Source organism: Onthophagus taurus, chromosome 5 (genome assembly GCF_036711975.1).
Source record: "Onthophagus taurus isolate NC chromosome 5, IU_Otau_3.0, whole genome shotgun sequence".
Classification (NCBI taxonomy): Eukaryota; Metazoa; Arthropoda; class Insecta; order Coleoptera; family Scarabaeidae; genus Onthophagus; species Onthophagus taurus.
In genome coordinates this window covers 5,830,339-5,846,966 of record NC_091970.1, presented here as the reverse complement: position 1 = coordinate 5,846,966, position 16,628 = coordinate 5,830,339, and the positions used below count along the sequence as shown (strand labels likewise).

Sequence of the window (16,628 nt, the reverse complement as noted above, 5' to 3'; positions counted from 1 at the left end):
GTTCCGTCTGCCATTTTGGACGCGTCATTCTCGTTCTTAACGTGAACCTGGTGAGAGTCGAATAGAATTTTTAATTAATTGTGGAAAATGTCGTATAATACACGTAGAAATTACTGTAAGTTAATGAAATCTTTTTAAATGTTGTTATTAATTATGTTAAATAGATGCAGGGGTTGGTGCAATAGGACAACGGCGGCCACAAGCTATGCAAGGAAATTTTGTTCATGGCGGCCAGGTGAGTTTCGGTAATTTATTGTTATTAGAAATGGTCGATGCTTTATGAGTTAATTTTTTTATAAAATAAAGTAAAACTACCATTAATTAATGTTTAAGATTATGTAAAAAGATTTTTTTTTGTTGTCTCAGCGCCATCTTTCGGCAAAGATTTGATTTATGAAATTTAATGTAGTTTTTACTATTTCAAACTCTTTTTACTGAATAATTAAAGAGAACTGATGGGATTTTTCTATGAGACAGGTAATGGAAGGTACAATACTTTCACTGCCAGTAGGGTAGTAATACTGATATAGGTTACTTTGTTTGGTGTCTCATTTGTATGTTACACTGTGGAATGATGTACCCTGATCATAAATAATTTTGTGGTACATATTCGTACAGTATAGCTTACTCATGTGGCTACCCTTGTATCTTGACGATTTTGATGTGCCTTATAGTAAAACCATAACAATCTGGACGTTCTGATAAGTTTAGATTGCTTATGGGTTTACTTAATCCTTATTAATACAATAAAGTGTCAAGATATTACACAAAACCTTTACATAAAGTTATCTCTTGGTTGAGATACTTGATGGCAAAGGTTGTTGCACCTATAGCGGTGCTATCCGACTTGACCGGTGTAGTAAAACCAATTCGATCCTGGTCTAATAGCTAAATGCCAACTCCAATCAGCAGGACAAGCAATTTCATGGTCAACAACAACAACAAAAAAATCAAGGAAATCAAAACCAGGTAAATATTAATTTTTTTTAGATTAATTAAGTGCCATGTGGAGTCAGCAGTTTGGACTTTCATTTTCATTGATCTAAATAGCGTTTACACCTATGGCAGAGTAAATTTATAAAATCGTGGAATTTTTGTGGCTGTTCTAGTCATAATACTCCATCTAATTTTATGAAATTGCCTTTGAGAGTTTGCAATTTAAAATTGTTTTTAGTTTGCATTAGAAAAAAGGCGTACAATTTTAAGAAATTATTTCGTTGTAATTAATTTAATATAAATAAGTGTTATTAAACAATTTTGATTTCTTAATAGAAACAAGCACAACAACAAAAAAATAATCAACCCCAAAAGCAAATAAATCAGCAACAAAATCCTGTTAGTAATCTCACACAAGCTTCTCAACAACAACTTCAACAAATACAACATGAACAACAACAATTACCTCCTCCACCAGTTCCTTTAAAAGAGGGTGAAAGTGAGGTTGGTACTCTGCAAATGAAAGAGGAAGAAAAATCTGAAGTTGCTACTTCTCCAAAAACTGCTTCAACTACCAGTGAGAGTACTAAGGAGAAACCGTTTTGGATTAAGAAAACAAGTATGTTTAAAGTAAAATATGAATTTTTATTTGAAAATGTTACAAAATCATTAATTATAAGTCTGTAAGGATATGAAGATTAATAATATTGTTTATTCTTCAACTCCTAATATCTAAATGTTAACAATTATGTTGTACTAATTTAGAGGGAAAGCCACAAAGTGGTGAAACACCTCTCAAGTGATCATTTCTTTATGTAGATCTCTCATACACAGTTTTAACACAGCAAATTACTCTTTGAGTTGTGGTCGTTACATTTGACGCGCATTGTGTACTATTAAAAATATTTTTTTATAGAAAAACGCATATTTTTAAGATCATTGGACAAAGATTTGGCGACAAATAGTGATAAGATTCTTGCACTAGTAAAATTTGTTGGTTTGAATCAACCCAACCCTAAAAATCAAGCTCTTTTTGCAAACAAAGTGGAAAGGTAAAATCAGTGTCACCTTTGTCATAGAAGAAATGATCAAAATGTACTTAATGTAAATCTAAAACATTGTTTAATATACAAATAACACTCTAGGGTAAAGAGTCTATAACACTCTCAACCTTGTAAAGTTTTTGTGCAATACACAAGTTCTGGGATATTTCTACATATCACCTCTTTTACTAAAAAAGTTAACCTAGCAAATTTTAATTTAAAAACATTTATTTTTTTTTTAAATACTAGTACTTTGTTTCATCTAATCATTAATTGCTTACCACTCTTTAGGTCGCTTAATGTTGATTTATAATAATCCATAGAGGTTCGCCCTTAAATTTGCATGTTTTGATTTGAAATGTCTTTTAAGTACCTTAGGGTTGTGGATCCATTAATAGACGGTATTTGAATACAAACCTCAAAAGAAGCAGTCAAGAAAAAAACATTTTTGCATAACTGCTCTCTCAAAGAGTTACATCAAGAGGTTTGTATTTAAAACCACTAGTTTGTCAAATATTTCTGCTTTCTTCATGAATTGGATAATAACAAAGGTCTCTTTGTTTCCAGGAATCTTACAATGTTTTTGTAAATTTGCTTTTCTTAAGTTTTACTTTAATTAACTCAAAAAAATTAATACTTTAATTTCATAGTAACTCATTTTTTAAATTGCCTGATAATAATAATTAATAATAATAAATTCCATTTCTAAAACTCGTCCTTTATAATATATGCAATTCTCTTCAGATTGACATTTCACTCTCTTCTCCCTCTCTTTATAGCTGTACATGTTTTGTGCATAAAAGCCTCCCTGGTAAACCTCATTGTTTTAAATTGCCATGATAAAGGGGGATTGGGTTGAGTTGGATATCCACTTTATTTATAAAATCTCTTTTTTCACATTTTATCACCAGATACAATTAGTTCTGTGACTGATTTTCTATTTGCAACATTTTAACTTTACTACTTTTGTTGCACATATTCTTTAATGCAGTGTAAATATAACAAGGTTAGCTAATAGGCTACAAAACAAATTATCATTTCTTCCTCTTGAGTTAATATTCCTTCTCTTTAATGTCATTGTTGCATCATTATTGCTTTCCATATAAGCCAAAAAGTAATTGATTTGTTTTTTGAAATAAAAGTATATTTGGAATATTTTATTTTGTAATATCTTTTAATTTGATTAACGTTATCGTAAAGATAGTTCTGTAAAGACGACTTTATCAGAGTTCAAAAATAGAATTGTTTACTTTTTAATGGTAATTCCCTGTTCGGTCGCCGGTGGTTCCCCATTTTATTGCGTATATAATAATACTATATGCTGTAAAACATTTAGAACGTTGAGTGATTTTGTGTTCTTCAGTTATGTACGTATTAATCATTCAAATTTTTAAAGAGTCCAAACTTAAGTTTAAATGATTTAAAAACTTATTTTATTTCTGATGACAATTCACTGCGCAAATCTGAAAATTTGTTGAGCATTTAAACGTTTGCTTCGAATACATGTTCTTTCAGTGAGCTGAAATTTTTTTAATTAAACGATTTCTTATATTTTTTAATACTTTTCTCACCAAATTTTTTTCTTATCATCTTAGTTCGTATTCCAAGAGCGGAACGAGTTCGCCGTCGGAACATGCGTTTAAAGAAAGTTCTCCAACCTAAAAACGCCTTGATGGTTTTAAACGAATTGGTTGGTCAAACGGAATACGTAGTGACCGACTCCAAAACCGATTACAACCAAGATATCTTCAACGCTACTCTCTCAGTTGAAGGTCAAAAGTTTACAGGAACAGGTAAAGATTCTTATTGATTCAATTTTGCACAACCAAGTCAGCTGATCCAACTTTTAAAAACCATGTTGATTAGTGTTAGGTTTGTGCTAGATTAAGAAACGGGAGGGATTCGCTAACGCCACGAGAATTAATAATTCGAGGAGTGGAGTTTGATAGTAACCCTACCACATTTGTTTTTAATCTATTTTAATCGAGATTTTAGTGGGATTAATTAATTTTTGTTGTTTAAATTAGGTAAAAGTAAAGTTTCTGCGAAAACTGCGGCTGCGGAAATTGCAATTCGAGCAATAATTTTAAAAAGATTACGCAATCCCGTTGGCAATGCTACCGCGAATCAACAACAATCCAATTTGACACAAATTCCCATGGAAGAAGATTCCGAAAAAATGGAAGAAGATCAAAAGGAAGAGGATTTATCTTGGTCGCAAATCGCGAGTTTTGCAATTTTTAAGTTACTATCAAATTGGGATGATGAAGATGGAGGGAATTTAGTTGATTTAGTAAGATTTTAATTTATTTATTTTATTGGTTATTTAATTATATTATTAAGTTTTCCACCATGAACTCATCAACTTCTGATGGGCCACCAACACCACCTTCAACATCTTTAACAAATTTAAGTTCTGAACCGAAACCGGCGAAAAAACTACCGGAAAACGCGGCACATTTGAATCCATCAATGCTTTTGAATCAAATGTACCCACATACGAAATACGAAGAAATTGGAAGGGCTGGAAATCAAACCAACGTACAATTTACAATTAGTTGTGTTGTTGATGGAAAGACCTTTACAGGAACTGGTGCGTTACTTAATAATTTAGAATTATTTTTGTTAATTTATTAATTTTTGTTAGGCCCTAATAAAAAGACGGCTAAGAAGAACGCAGCGTTTGAAGCTTGTAAAGCTTTATTAAATATTGAGTATCCACAGGAAGTTTATTGTCAAAAAATGCAAGTTGATCCATCTCCTTTTTAAAAAAAATTAAAAAGAATGGTGACTTGTTTTAAAATAGCAAAGTAAAATTCAGTTTAAGTTTTGTTTAAGTTAAAGTATTAATTCTAATTATATGTAATTTTATTATTTTGACTAAATATATTAATTAATTATTGATAGTAAATATATGTTATGACTAAATGAAATTATTGATAGTAAATTTGATTTTTTTTTAAGTACCAAGAACATTTTTTTTAATGAAACGCCCTATCCATTAAAAAGGAAGATCGAAGAGGATTTTCATCAATGAACATGAAAATAAAAAACCAATTGTATTCCTTGCTGGAAAAAGTACTAAGGTCCATACTTTTTTTAGAAATACCTTTGTTAATCCTTTGTATGAATCCATTTCTAATTCCCTTTCCTTTTCAGATGCTGATACAATTTACAAAATGTCCATATATTTTTTGAAAGAATGCCCTACAGAAGATTTTTAAAAATGTCGCAATTAATTTTGATCAACTTTACGATATTAAACAAAATACAGGTGTCCCGAAATGTTCATAATAACCGCACGGAAACTGTTTAAAGTTGTCCATTCAACAAAAGCTTAGGAAAACGCATTCGGAGATCGTAAATGACTCTCAGGCAATCTGTACCACCACCGCGCACCAATAGATTCGACACGGAAAGAGAAATAAACTTTTTCTCTTTCAGAAATACTCTGACGCGAAAGTTACGGGACAACTGTATACGATAGCTGTTCGGAGTTTTCAGCATTAGCAGTTTCTCAAAAAACGAGATCATGACACATATTACTTTTTTTTTCTATCTTTTTTAGTTTAGAAGATAACCTATGCGTACAACGAATTTGGATTAAAACACTTCATTATAATAATTAACAAGATTTGAATACTGCTCAATTCAATAATTTAATCGTTCAAACAAAACAAAAAGAAACAACAAAGAAGTATCATAATAAATTGGGTAGTCCATGTGTAGTCCAATGTTCGGGAATAATTCTGGTTAAGCAGTCCCATTAGTACTTAATCCCCATTTACACATCTTATAGCCTTCTGGGCTATAATCCCAATCGATTTTTCGTTGTTTTATTATGTTCGTATAAACCATGGAAGATAATTTCGCCGTTCTAGTTCTTTCCAAAGCATTAAAGTCGACATTATAAAGACCAAACTTTTCACTGAAACAATAACGATTCAGAATTTAAATAATCATTATAAACCCATAAATTTCTTACGTGTATCCTTGATACCATTGGAAACTGTCCAAAAAGCTCCAAACGGTGTAAGCGGAAACATTACAGTTATCTTTATATATGGCGGCGAGAATGTGTTCCAAATAAGACTAAAAATAAACAATGAGAAATTTATGAAGAAAATTTGTATTAATTTACGTTAATATAATGGACCCTGCGACAATCATTGTCGCTCCCATCATCGGAGAATCCATTCGCTGTTATAAAAACTTCCGGGTTGTCGTATTCTTTTTTGATCCAATTTAATAATTTTCTTATTCCCCATGGTACAACTTGCAACCATGGAGATGTTCCATTTTCCCATTGCTCATTTTGGCCACAAAAGTCCATTCCAAATAAAGGGGTTCCTTCGGCGCTAAATTTTGATTGGCTGCTATCACAAATCTTGGTGGTATAATGAGTTAATCCGAAAAAATCTGAACTTCCTCTCAAAAATTCTACATCTGCTGATTCAAATTCTGGTATTATAAAGGAAGACGTTTGTATTTGTCGGGTGAAATAGTCAATTTGGTCGGATACCATTTTTGGGTAATCCCCAATTCTTGAAAAAATTGGATGAGCGAACCATCCCAACTAAGACAATGAATTATTAATGGTTTAATTAATATTTTATGTTAAAAAATTACCTCAAGTTGCATTGCTAGCTCACTTATATCGTCATCGGATTCGCCACGAACTCCTGGTTCCATCCAAGTGGAGCCAAAGGATATCCCAATTCTTCCATGCTGTCGTTCTCTGTAATTAAAATTGTATAACCGATAAACCGTTGCGTGGGATTTCAAAATAGCGTGAGCACAAAGATATCCAACATTTCCATCTTCTTTCAGACCATCGGCAAACGATGTTTGTTGGTAATAAGGATCAAAACAAAATCTTCCAGGGTCATCAAACGTGATCCAATCCCTTACTCTGTTTCCATACATTGAAAATAATAAATTAGCGTATTCTTCAAACGCAAGGACTGCTTTCTCGTTTAACCATCCCCCTTTTTCTTGTAAAAGCTGTGGTAAGTCCCAGTGGAACATAGTTGCAACAGGTCTAATTCCATTCGCAATGAGTTCGTCTATTAACTCATTGTAATACCTAATTCCATCAGAATTGATGTTATTAACATGTCCAGTGGGTAAAATTCGCGGCCATGAAATCGAAAATTTGTAAAAATCCACATCTAAATCTTTCAAAAGTTGGACGTCTTCAAGAACCTTGTGGTAACTATCACAAGATATATCAGCGTTGGATCGATCTTTGATTTTTTTGGGTTTAGAATGGGTCAATCTATCCCATATACTTTCACCTTTCCCACCAAGATTCCATCCTCCTTCAACTTGATAAGCTGAAGATGCAACGCCAAATTTAAAGGAGTTAGGAAATGTTTGATTCGTTTGACTCGACGTACAAGTACTAAAATAGTTATTAAAATATGAGTATGTTTAATATATTAGATTCTCACCTCATGAGTAAAATGTAAATGATTGTGAGCTTATTCTTCGTCTTCATAGTTGTGGTTTGAAGTTAGAACTACTTCTGATTAACAAACTCGATTTTTTCCGTATTTATACGATTTTTGGCGGAGGAATTTTGCGCACAAACACGTTTTATCAAGATGTGTAGTCACGTAAAGTTTTTGGTATTTTTCCTGTATGGTAATTGGATTGGTATTTTTTTGATTAATATTGGAGTTTGATAAAAGCTATCGCTGAATACTTTTATAGTAAAAGAATTTCCGGCGATACAAAAAAAAACATAGTTTTAGAAATAACTTTTACTTGGTTTCGAACGAATGACTCTTACAATTAAAAATTTTTCTATTTTAATCTTTTAAACAGGTGGTCAAAATGAATTAAAGTTATTTTTTAATTAATAATTTTTTGAAAAAATAACAATGGACAATAATTATAACAAAGCAGGAGTAACAGTACATTATCTCTTATTATTTATCCTATACATCTTTCAATATCTTCCTCAATAGCATCCGGAATAACTCAAGATGGTAACAAACATTTCGTAACTTCATTCTTGCTGTAGCGGCACTACAACCAACCTCAATTTTGAAATGTAACTATGTAAAATGTTACTATGTAAAAGTTATTTAGTTTCATATTATATTATGTACACATTTATTTATTATTTGATTTTGACATAATTTATTATATTATGAGCATTAAAAAAGTTCTCCAGCACGCTGTAACATCGTTCACGTTTTAAAATCCTTTCATACTTAAGATACTTACTTTCATACACCTTAAGGTTGCTCCTGACATTCTGACATCTGTCAACTTTCCAACATTCTCCCAAATATTGTTGCAACATTTAGATGCAACATTGTATTATCTAAAACGTCAAATTCAAAAGATGCATGGTTTAACTTGAAGGTTTTTAATTTTAATGTAGTGTTAATTCTCAATATACCCCAATTTATGTATTAGAGTTGATTTTTAGAAGCTAACTTCAAGTACGAAACTATTCTAAAACAAATATTAAATATATCATTATAATTATTCTAAATATCACTATTTTTATTTCATACATTTAAAAAATAATAATAAATAAGTTATTATTGATTAATATTAATTAATTATTATTAAATATTTAATGTTAAATTCACAATGTGTTGATAACTTCATGTCAATTTCTGATAGTTTTCTACAAACTTAAAACCAGTGCTTGAATTTATAGAATATTATGGTTTCTACATATCTTTAAGTGAAAAATAACTTATTTAAGTGTATTATGGATCAATTAAATCGGTATTAAGAAGTAAAATTAAAACAAGCAAGTATTTGATTCAATTTATTTATTAAAGCTAATTTCACGTCAATATTTGACAGTTCTTAAATTTAAAGCCGCTGCTTCATTTTTCATTTCTTTCAAAATGAATCATAATTTAAACGCCATGGGACGTGGTAGATCAAAAATGAATCAATTCCGCAAGAAAAATCAAAAAAGTAAGTTCTCAACCCGATTTATTCGCTTTTTAAATAATTATCTTTCTTTTATTAGTCGTAAACATTCAAAGACCGTTAAACAAAATACCCGGAAAAAAAACTGTCGCTCCTAGCTCAAGTACTTCTTCTGCTTTACGTTGGGGAGCCGCATCAAGAAGTAATGTTAATAGCTCAACTATATTAAACAGTTCTTCAAGATCGTATACAACGGATTCAACAGATTCAAAAATTATTTTAGGTAAAATAATACACAATGAATTATAAATTAATTAATAAATAAATTTTTTATAGCTTTATCACACGGTCGGGGAGATGCAACGTGTGAAGTTGGACTTGCATTAATAAACGTTTCCAAACCTTTATTAATTTTATGCCAAATTTCCGATACTCCAAGTTACGTAAATACGTTAAGAAAAATTAATATATTTAGTCCTACTGAAATACTCGTTCCAATGACTTTTATGAGTAACAGTTTGGCCTCGAATCGATTGTTGGATAAAATTAAGCAAAATTTTAAAGATACCACCATTACAGCAGTTTCTCGCCCTACATTCAATAACATTACAGGGATGCAATACGTTAAACAATTATGCGCTAACGAGTGGAATTCGGTTATATTAATTTTACAACAAAAATATTATTGTTTAGCCGCAACAGCCGCACTCTTAAATTATATTGAAACAGTTCTTTTCGTTTTTTATTCGAAGCAGTCTTTAAAAATTGAGTATCAGGAATCTGAGGGTTTTGCAATTATTGGTGAATAAACAAAAAATAAAAATTTTAATAAATATTTAAAAAAAAATTGTTTTAGATGTTGCAACAGCTGATAATTTAGAATTAGTTTCGAGTGCTTCATCTATTTATAATAAAAAGGCAAGTTTATTTGGGATCTTAAATTATTGTCGAACAAAAATTGGTTCTTGCACGTTAAGAGCAAATATTTTACAACCTCCTTGTATGGTTATGGATATCGAAGCCCGTTTAAATTGTATATCAGAAATTTTACACGATAGTAATGCTTTAACTGGAATACAACTTGCATTAACAAACTTAAAAAACGTTGATCAATTATTAACAATTCCAACGATTTCGTTTGAATATCAAGAAACGTGTTCAGAGAGACAACTTAATTATATTTTAACGTTAAATTCTATCTTAGAAAACATCAATCCTTTAAAAGATATTATGGCAACATTTAGCGAACAATTTTTTGTTGATTTTCATAAAACGCTTTCAAATTCTAATTTTGTTGTTATACGAAAACTTATTCATCTTTTAATTCATACCGATGCCAGACCCGGAAAGGGTAATCAAGGAACAATACAACGATGCTTTGCAGTTAAACCCGGCGTAAATGCATTGTTGGATATAGTAAGAAAATCTTACAGCGAAAGAGTTGATGATATGAGAGGTATTTATTAATTAATTTAAAAAATAATTTATATATGTATATATATATTTTTTTTTGGATAGAATATGTTAAAGAATTGGCCGGAAAGTATAATTTACCATTAACGTTAAGTAATAATTGTAAAAAGGGGTATCATATTGTCTTGGCTTTAAATCAACAAACTAAAAAGAGTTTTAAAAAATCCGATCTTCCCCCAGAATTTATTCAAGTAAGTTTAAATTTTAGTTTTGTTTTATGTTTAATTTTTATTTTATTTTTAGGTTGAAAGATTAGCTACTAGTGTTACAATGAAAACTTTACGATTACTTAATTTTACTGTAAGAGTTGAAGATATTCAAATTGAAGTGATAAAATTAAGCAATGTGTAAGTCAATATAACAGTGTAATCACTCTCAAAGTTTTTTTTTTTAATTATCTTTTTTTGTTACAGTATGATTCATCAATTATTCGTAGAATTACGAGCTTACATGGGACTTTTTTATCAACTTTGCGAAGAAGTCGCTAAACTAGATATGCTACAATCTTTAGCTCAAGCAAGCTGTATAGCTTCATACACGCGACCGGAATTTAAAGATTACACGGATCTTGTCGATGCAAGACACCCATTGTTAGATATTTTGCGTGAAACAGAACCCACATCTAATTCAATCGTAATTTAATTTAATTAAATGAATTTGTTTTATTATTTTTGAATTTTTTTAGTTCGTTTCAAAATACAAAAATATCCACATTATAACTGGCCCAAATAGTTCGGGGAAAAGCATTTTCATTCGCCAATTGCTTTTATTACAAGTGATGGCTCAAATTGGATCTTTCGTCCCCGCCACGAAAGCCGTTTTTAAACCATGCGACAGAATTTTAGCTAGGGTCCAATTTGACGATAAAATGGAATGTAACGCTTCCACTTTTGTTTTGGAAATAAAGGAGATGCAATATTTTCGGACCATTCTCACCGATAATACGTTAATTATTATCGATGAATTGTGCCGCTCAACAGCTGTTGGTGAAGGCACAGCTATGGCGGTCGCTTTGTGCGAGGATTTAGCTAAAACTCAAGCGCATTGCTTTTTTGCTACTCATTTTATTTTTATGACGAATGTTGCCGATGTTTATCCAAATGTTCAAAAGTAAGAAATTAATTTGTATTTGTCTGATGATGTTATTATCCGGCGAAACCTGCTTTTTTAATTTTTAGTTGGCAAATGGAAACTTTGGAAGAGAATCATAAAAATAGCATTAAATTAAATTATACTTATCGTTTAATTCGTGGTGTTACCACAACGAAACGTTATGGATTATTTGCCGCCACTAAATCTTGGCCAAAAATTATTACAGATGATGCTAAAAGGATATTTGGGAATATTCAAGAGGCGACGATTGTAAGTCATGATTTAAGGATTCTTTAAGGATTTAATTTAAAAACTTTTTTTATTAAGTCAAGTGGGACGAAGAAAATGCAGGAAGCTTTCCGATTAAAATACGATTTAGAGATGGAATTGAAATTGCTAAAATTAAGGGGGATGTTAACTTGTACTGAGGTCAACGCAATCTTATCGGAGTATCTCGAACGATTAAAAGAGTTAGGTTATAATTTAGAGGATGATAACAACATACAACTAACGGTTAATTCAAAAAATAATTCACCTCGGAATATGCCAAATCAAAACAATTCAGGATTAAACATTAATCTTGAAAGCTCAGTAAATATTTCTTCTATTAATAATTATTGCGAAGTCGTGTACTCTCAAACTAATTTAAGTTCTAGTTTATCCAAACAAAATGTTTTTAATTTGTCTCAAATTGTCAACTCCCCAAATCTTTCTATAATCCAAAAAGATGAAGACCCAGATGTTACCTTAGCCATTCAAGAAGCACAAGAAATGTCCTCGTATTTTATAGATGGGCCAGAACAGGATGCGTTCCAACAAAAAGATTCTCAACAATTTCTTAGCTTTTTAAACGATTCTGAACCAAAACCGTTCCATTTCGATACCCAAATCAAATCAGAACATCTCGATAATAATAGTTTTGAGAATTTTGTAAAGGATTTGGACCCGGATGTTTCTATGGCTATACAAGAAGCTCAAGAAGTTTCTCAATGTTTTATGGATCCCAATGATGAGTGGAATGCGATTAGAGAAAATGAAGTGAATCAGGATGTTGGAGGGAAACGCGTCTTAATAAAAAGTGTTCATATTTTTGATGCTTTTAATAATTTGGTTGATGTTCAAATTCATCCTCCACCTAGAAATCAAGGTTTGGAGGAAAAGAATCGGGTGGTTAATGAAGACCATCAAGGAATGTATTGCTCAGATATGCATCAACAAGATATATTTTGTCCTAAAACACATCATCAAGAAATGCATTGCCCCAAAACACATCAACAAGAAATACATTTCCCAGATATACATCAAGAAGAAATACATTTCCCTGATGTACATCAACAAGAAATACATTTTCCAGATATACATCAACAAGAAATACATTTCCCAGATATACATCAACAAGATATACATTTCCCTGATATACATCAACAAAAAATACATTTCCCAGATATACATCAACAAGAAATACATTGCCCAAAAACACAACAACAAGAAATACATTGCCTCAAAACACATCAACAAGAAATGGAGTGCCCAGATATACATCAACAAGAAATACATTTCCCAAATGTACACCATGATGAAATATATTGCCCCGATATACACCAAGACATGCATTGCCTCAATATACATAATCAAGAAATACATAGCCCAGATCTACATCAACAAAGTCAACTTTATAATAAAACCACAAACGATAAAAATCAAACATTAAATCTTTTCTCAGAAATGATATCTACAAACACTCAAGATATGAATACCCAAAAACACAAAAACATTTTTGAGTCATCTCCCAATTCAGATATATTCCAAATAGACGACACATCGCCAAAAAAAATATCCCCTATATTAACATCAAAAGATTCCTCTAAAAACTCAACAAAAACCTCATCGAATTCAAAAAAATCGTTTTTCTCAACACCATCGACTTTGCCATGGAAACGAAAACGGGCAACCTTTAAAACTCCCTTAAAACAGCAAGGATTGATGACTTTCAAGCCGCCAAAACCGCTTTCGAAACAAGAAATATTAAAAAATCAACGGGAGATAATGCAAAAATATATGGAGTGTAATAGTGAGGAAGAGGCTGTGAAAAATATGGAGCTACTTATGAATATGCCGTCGGTGAGTCAATTGCGTCACCAACAATATGTTGCGCGAGTTCAAAGGACTCAAGATGGGATTGTTGTGGCGGTTCCGGTGGCTTCGCCTAAGCGGAAACAGAAGCAGCCGATTCCGTTGAAAACAAGGATATCGAGCGAGAATTTTGATAAGACTCTTTTAAGCGATAAGAATTCGCAGAAATTTATTGATTTTTTGGAGAGTAAAAAAGATGATGGGTTTATGTTTAATTTTGGTAGCCAACCGCAGAGTTCTAATCCTTTTGTAAGTAAATCGGAAACGCCCGAAGGTTATTACAAGAATAATAAAAGTGGAATTAATGATTTATATTCTAAGTATTTATAAATTTTCGTTTTCTAGTTTACCATTCTAAGTTTGTTTTAAATAAAATTTTGTTAATTATATTTTGAACGTTTCTTACGTAGTAATTTGTGTAATTTGGTGAATTTTAAAATTTGTGTTATTACTTACGATAAGGAATATAATTGGAACATCGTGTTGGTACGAGAGATTTAATTTAGTTTCCTATATCATTAATTCAGAATTTTTTAGGTATGATTCAGCTGTTTGGTATGAGTTACATGTTCAACCATTTAGCGAGAGAGATTGATGCAAGAAATTCGCAAAATTTTAAAGAAGACGCATCATAACAGAAATGAGCTGTTACCGTTAAGTTGATTGGTTAAGATTTGATAATATGTAACTCTCATTATTGCGTTTCCTTAAAAAAACAGAGTCCACCTTTTTGCAAGATACAGTATGAGAAGAAGATGAACATTACTAAATGCTGCAACCAACCGTAATCTACAAATGTCAACCTACAAAAACAGAATGGATGCACATAGAGACATGAAATTTGGATATATTTTATTAAGTATCTACCCTTTGCATTTATATAGCCTCGTAGACGCTTAGAAAATGCAGCTACCGTGGCGGCGAGGTACTTGATGTCGAGATCATAGACTGTTGAAACACGGAAAATAGAAAGCGGTTCAAATCAGGTAACTCCATCTTAGTCTATAGTATACAGGTGTCTCAGCAAGACCGGTCAATAGACGTTTCTGGGGTTCTGGCCAAACGAAAAATTTGAGAATGCAGACTTAAGTATTAACAATTACGTTCTCTTCATCTAAAATATTTTCAGATTTCTAGCACTTCCGGTTATACCGGAAGTCGCCACCTACTTTATTTTTTTAAATGGAACACCCTGTATATTTTTACATATTTGGATTTGTCTGTTTTGAAGGTTTATAAATAACTTTACTTTTTGCAATTTGATTAGGCCGTTCTCGAGTTATTCGAATTTTTTTAGAAACATCTGCTCCAGCGGACATTTGTTAAAAAAATCATAGAACACTCAATTTTTGAGATATCAATTTAGGATTCAGAACATGCTTAAACAACATGATGGAGTATGTTTTGGTGCCGAGAACGGCTGTCTAGATCGTTTGGTCACTTTACTATGACACGTTAACTTTTCGAAATTTGGAAGCACCATAACTTCATTTTTTTAAATGGCACCCCCCATATTTTATTTTTTAGTCGTCTTCGGTGTCTCATTCTACATCTTTTATATCCCATATGGCCCATAGCTAATATTAATAGTTTGGGAGATAATTAGGGTTTTTTGAAAAATGCACACATATCATATGGATATTTAGCGTAATGTGCCATGAAAAACAAGCCTTCTCAATGAGTTCTTGTCAAAGACTCACTTGTTTACGTCACTTGATGCATGTGAGCTAATAATTATCTGTTATGTCCCTTAATATTAGTACTGAAACGAGTTAAAATCGATAACAATAACGAAAGTAATATTTACACAAATCAAGAAATTCTTAATTTATTTTTTTTAAACGAAAAGCGCGACAAAGTTCGTAGTATGATTCCCAGATCTTCTTTGGCAGCTCGAATTGAGCTGTTGGGTCTGGGCTTGAACTAAGCCAAGGTATTCACCTCTTCCGTTGCATTATCTACTACATTTTTTGGTCAGTTTAATACGTGATTAATTCGTCCAAAATGCAAAAAATTTGCTTCTATTCCTCTAAAGTTACCTTTTGTCATCGGAGATAAATGTGGATAATTTTCATTAAACATTCTGCAAGTTAAGAACTTAATAAGAACTTTGTCGCACTTTTCGTGCACAAAAAATAAATTATGGATTTCTTCATTTATATAAACATTATTTACGTTATTAATATCCATTTTAACTGGTTTTAGACTCACAAGCATCAAACAACCTAAATTAGACTTTGACGTTTATCAATAAGTCATTAAACATTTGTTTTCCATGGCACACTAGGTTAATATCCATATGATATGTGAGCATTTTTCAAAAAACCCTAATTATTTCTCAAACTATTAATGTTAGGCATAGGACATATCGAATATAAAAGATGTAAAATGAGACACCGAAGACGACTAAGTAATAAAATATGGGGGGTGCCATTTAAAAAAATGAAGTTATGGTGCTTCCAAATTTCGAAAAGTTAACGTATCATAGTAAAGTGACCAAACGATCTAGACAGCCGTTCTCGGCACCAAAACATACTCCATCATGTTGTTTAAGCATGTTCTGAATCCTAAATTGATATCTCAAAAATTGAGTGTTCTATGATTTTTTGAACAAATGTCCGCTGGAGCAAATTTTTCTAGAAAAATTCGAATAACGCAAGAATTGCTGGTTCAAATTGCAAAAAGTAAAGTTATTTATAAACCTTCAAAACAGACAAATCCAAATATGTAAAAATATGCAGGGTGTTGCATTTAAAAAAATAAAGTAGGTGGCGACTTCCGGTATAACCGGAAGTGCTAGAAATCTAAAAATATTTTAGATGAAGAGAACGTAATTGATAATACTTAAGTCTGCATTCTCAAATTTTTTGTTTGGCCAGAACCCCAGAAACGTCTAATGACCGGTCTCGCTGAGACACCCTGTATATGTTTGGGATGAGTCAACCTACCCCAGCATTTATTCTTAGGTGGTTTCTCTTTTCTCGCATCTTAGCCCAGTTCTAGCTTTATGTGTCATAGATCTATTTTTTCAGCAACTGAGATATATGG

At 31.6% G+C, this 16,628-nt stretch overlaps 3 protein-coding genes across 3 annotated transcripts; 2 read left to right on the top strand and 1 right to left on the bottom strand.

Moving 5' to 3' along the window:
- Positions 1-3: 3 nt before the first annotated feature.
- On the top strand, positions 4-4,952 carry LOC111426151 (double-stranded RNA-specific editase 1-like). The gene is made up of 8 exons (XM_023060529.2): positions 4-115; positions 165-235; positions 889-969; positions 1,273-1,555; positions 3,575-3,772; positions 4,007-4,272; positions 4,323-4,572; positions 4,627-4,952. Exons 1-8 carry the CDS (start codon positions 88-90, stop codon positions 4,746-4,748), a joined length of 1,299 nt encoding a protein of 432 aa, XP_022916297.2. The 5' UTR covers positions 4-87; the 3' UTR covers positions 4,749-4,952.
- Positions 4,953-5,619: 667 nt separating this feature from the next.
- Positions 5,620-7,633, bottom strand: LOC111426777 (myrosinase 1-like). Its single transcript, XM_023061458.2, has 5 exons — positions 7,433-7,633; positions 6,609-7,383; positions 6,121-6,555; positions 5,965-6,071; positions 5,620-5,907 (listed from the first exon to the last, which is right to left on the bottom strand). The coding sequence occupies exons 1-5, from the start codon at positions 7,477-7,479 to the stop codon at positions 5,733-5,735; spliced, it is 1,539 nt and encodes a 512-aa protein (XP_022917226.2). The 5' UTR covers positions 7,480-7,633; the 3' UTR covers positions 5,620-5,732.
- A 1,187-nt stretch (positions 7,634-8,820) lies between these two features.
- On the top strand, positions 8,821-13,969 carry LOC111426099 (mutS protein homolog 4-like). The gene is made up of 10 exons (XM_023060454.2): positions 8,821-8,927; positions 8,983-9,165; positions 9,219-9,683; positions 9,739-10,338; positions 10,401-10,546; positions 10,599-10,702; positions 10,769-10,988; positions 11,041-11,465; positions 11,534-11,717; positions 11,775-13,969. Exons 1-10 carry the CDS (start codon positions 8,855-8,857, stop codon positions 13,908-13,910), a joined length of 4,536 nt encoding a protein of 1,511 aa, XP_022916222.2. The 5' UTR covers positions 8,821-8,854; the 3' UTR covers positions 13,911-13,969.
- The last annotated feature ends 2,659 nt before the right edge of the window (positions 13,970-16,628 follow it).

What these genes read in the sequence shown, in the direction of transcription:
- LOC111426777 (XM_023061458.2), bottom strand. Translation starts at nt 7,479, where the DNA reads ATGAAGACGAAGAATAAGCTCACAATCATTTACATTTTACTCATGAG. An exon ending in AGCTAGCAATGCAACTTGAG is followed by an intron (nt 6,556 to 6,608) that starts GTAATTTTTTAA and finishes TCATTGTCTTAG; the next exon opens with TTGGGATGGTTCGCTCATCC. An exon ending in GCAGGGTCCATTATATTAAC is followed by an intron (nt 6,072 to 6,120) that starts GTAAATTAATAC and finishes GTTTATTTTTAG; the next exon opens with TCTTATTTGGAACACATTCT.
- LOC111426099 (XM_023060454.2), top strand. Translation starts at nt 8,855, where the DNA reads ATGAATCATAATTTAAACGCCATGGGACGTGGTAGATCAAAAATGAAT. An exon ending in CCGCAAGAAAAATCAAAAAA is followed by an intron (nt 8,928 to 8,982) that starts GTAAGTTCTCAA and finishes TTCTTTTATTAG; the next exon opens with TCGTAAACATTCAAAGACCG. An exon ending in AACCCACATCTAATTCAATC is followed by an intron (nt 10,989 to 11,040) that starts GTAATTTAATTT and finishes GAATTTTTTTAG; the next exon opens with TTCGTTTCAAAATACAAAAA.
- LOC111426151 (XM_023060529.2), top strand. Translation starts at nt 88, where the DNA reads ATGTCGTATAATACACGTAGAAATTACT. An exon ending in ATCAAGGAAATCAAAACCAG is followed by an intron (nt 970 to 1,272) that starts GTAAATATTAAT and finishes ATTTCTTAATAG; the next exon opens with AAACAAGCACAACAACAAAA. An exon ending in TCAAAAGTTTACAGGAACAG is followed by an intron (nt 3,773 to 4,006) that starts GTAAAGATTCTT and finishes TGTTTAAATTAG; the next exon opens with GTAAAAGTAAAGTTTCTGCG.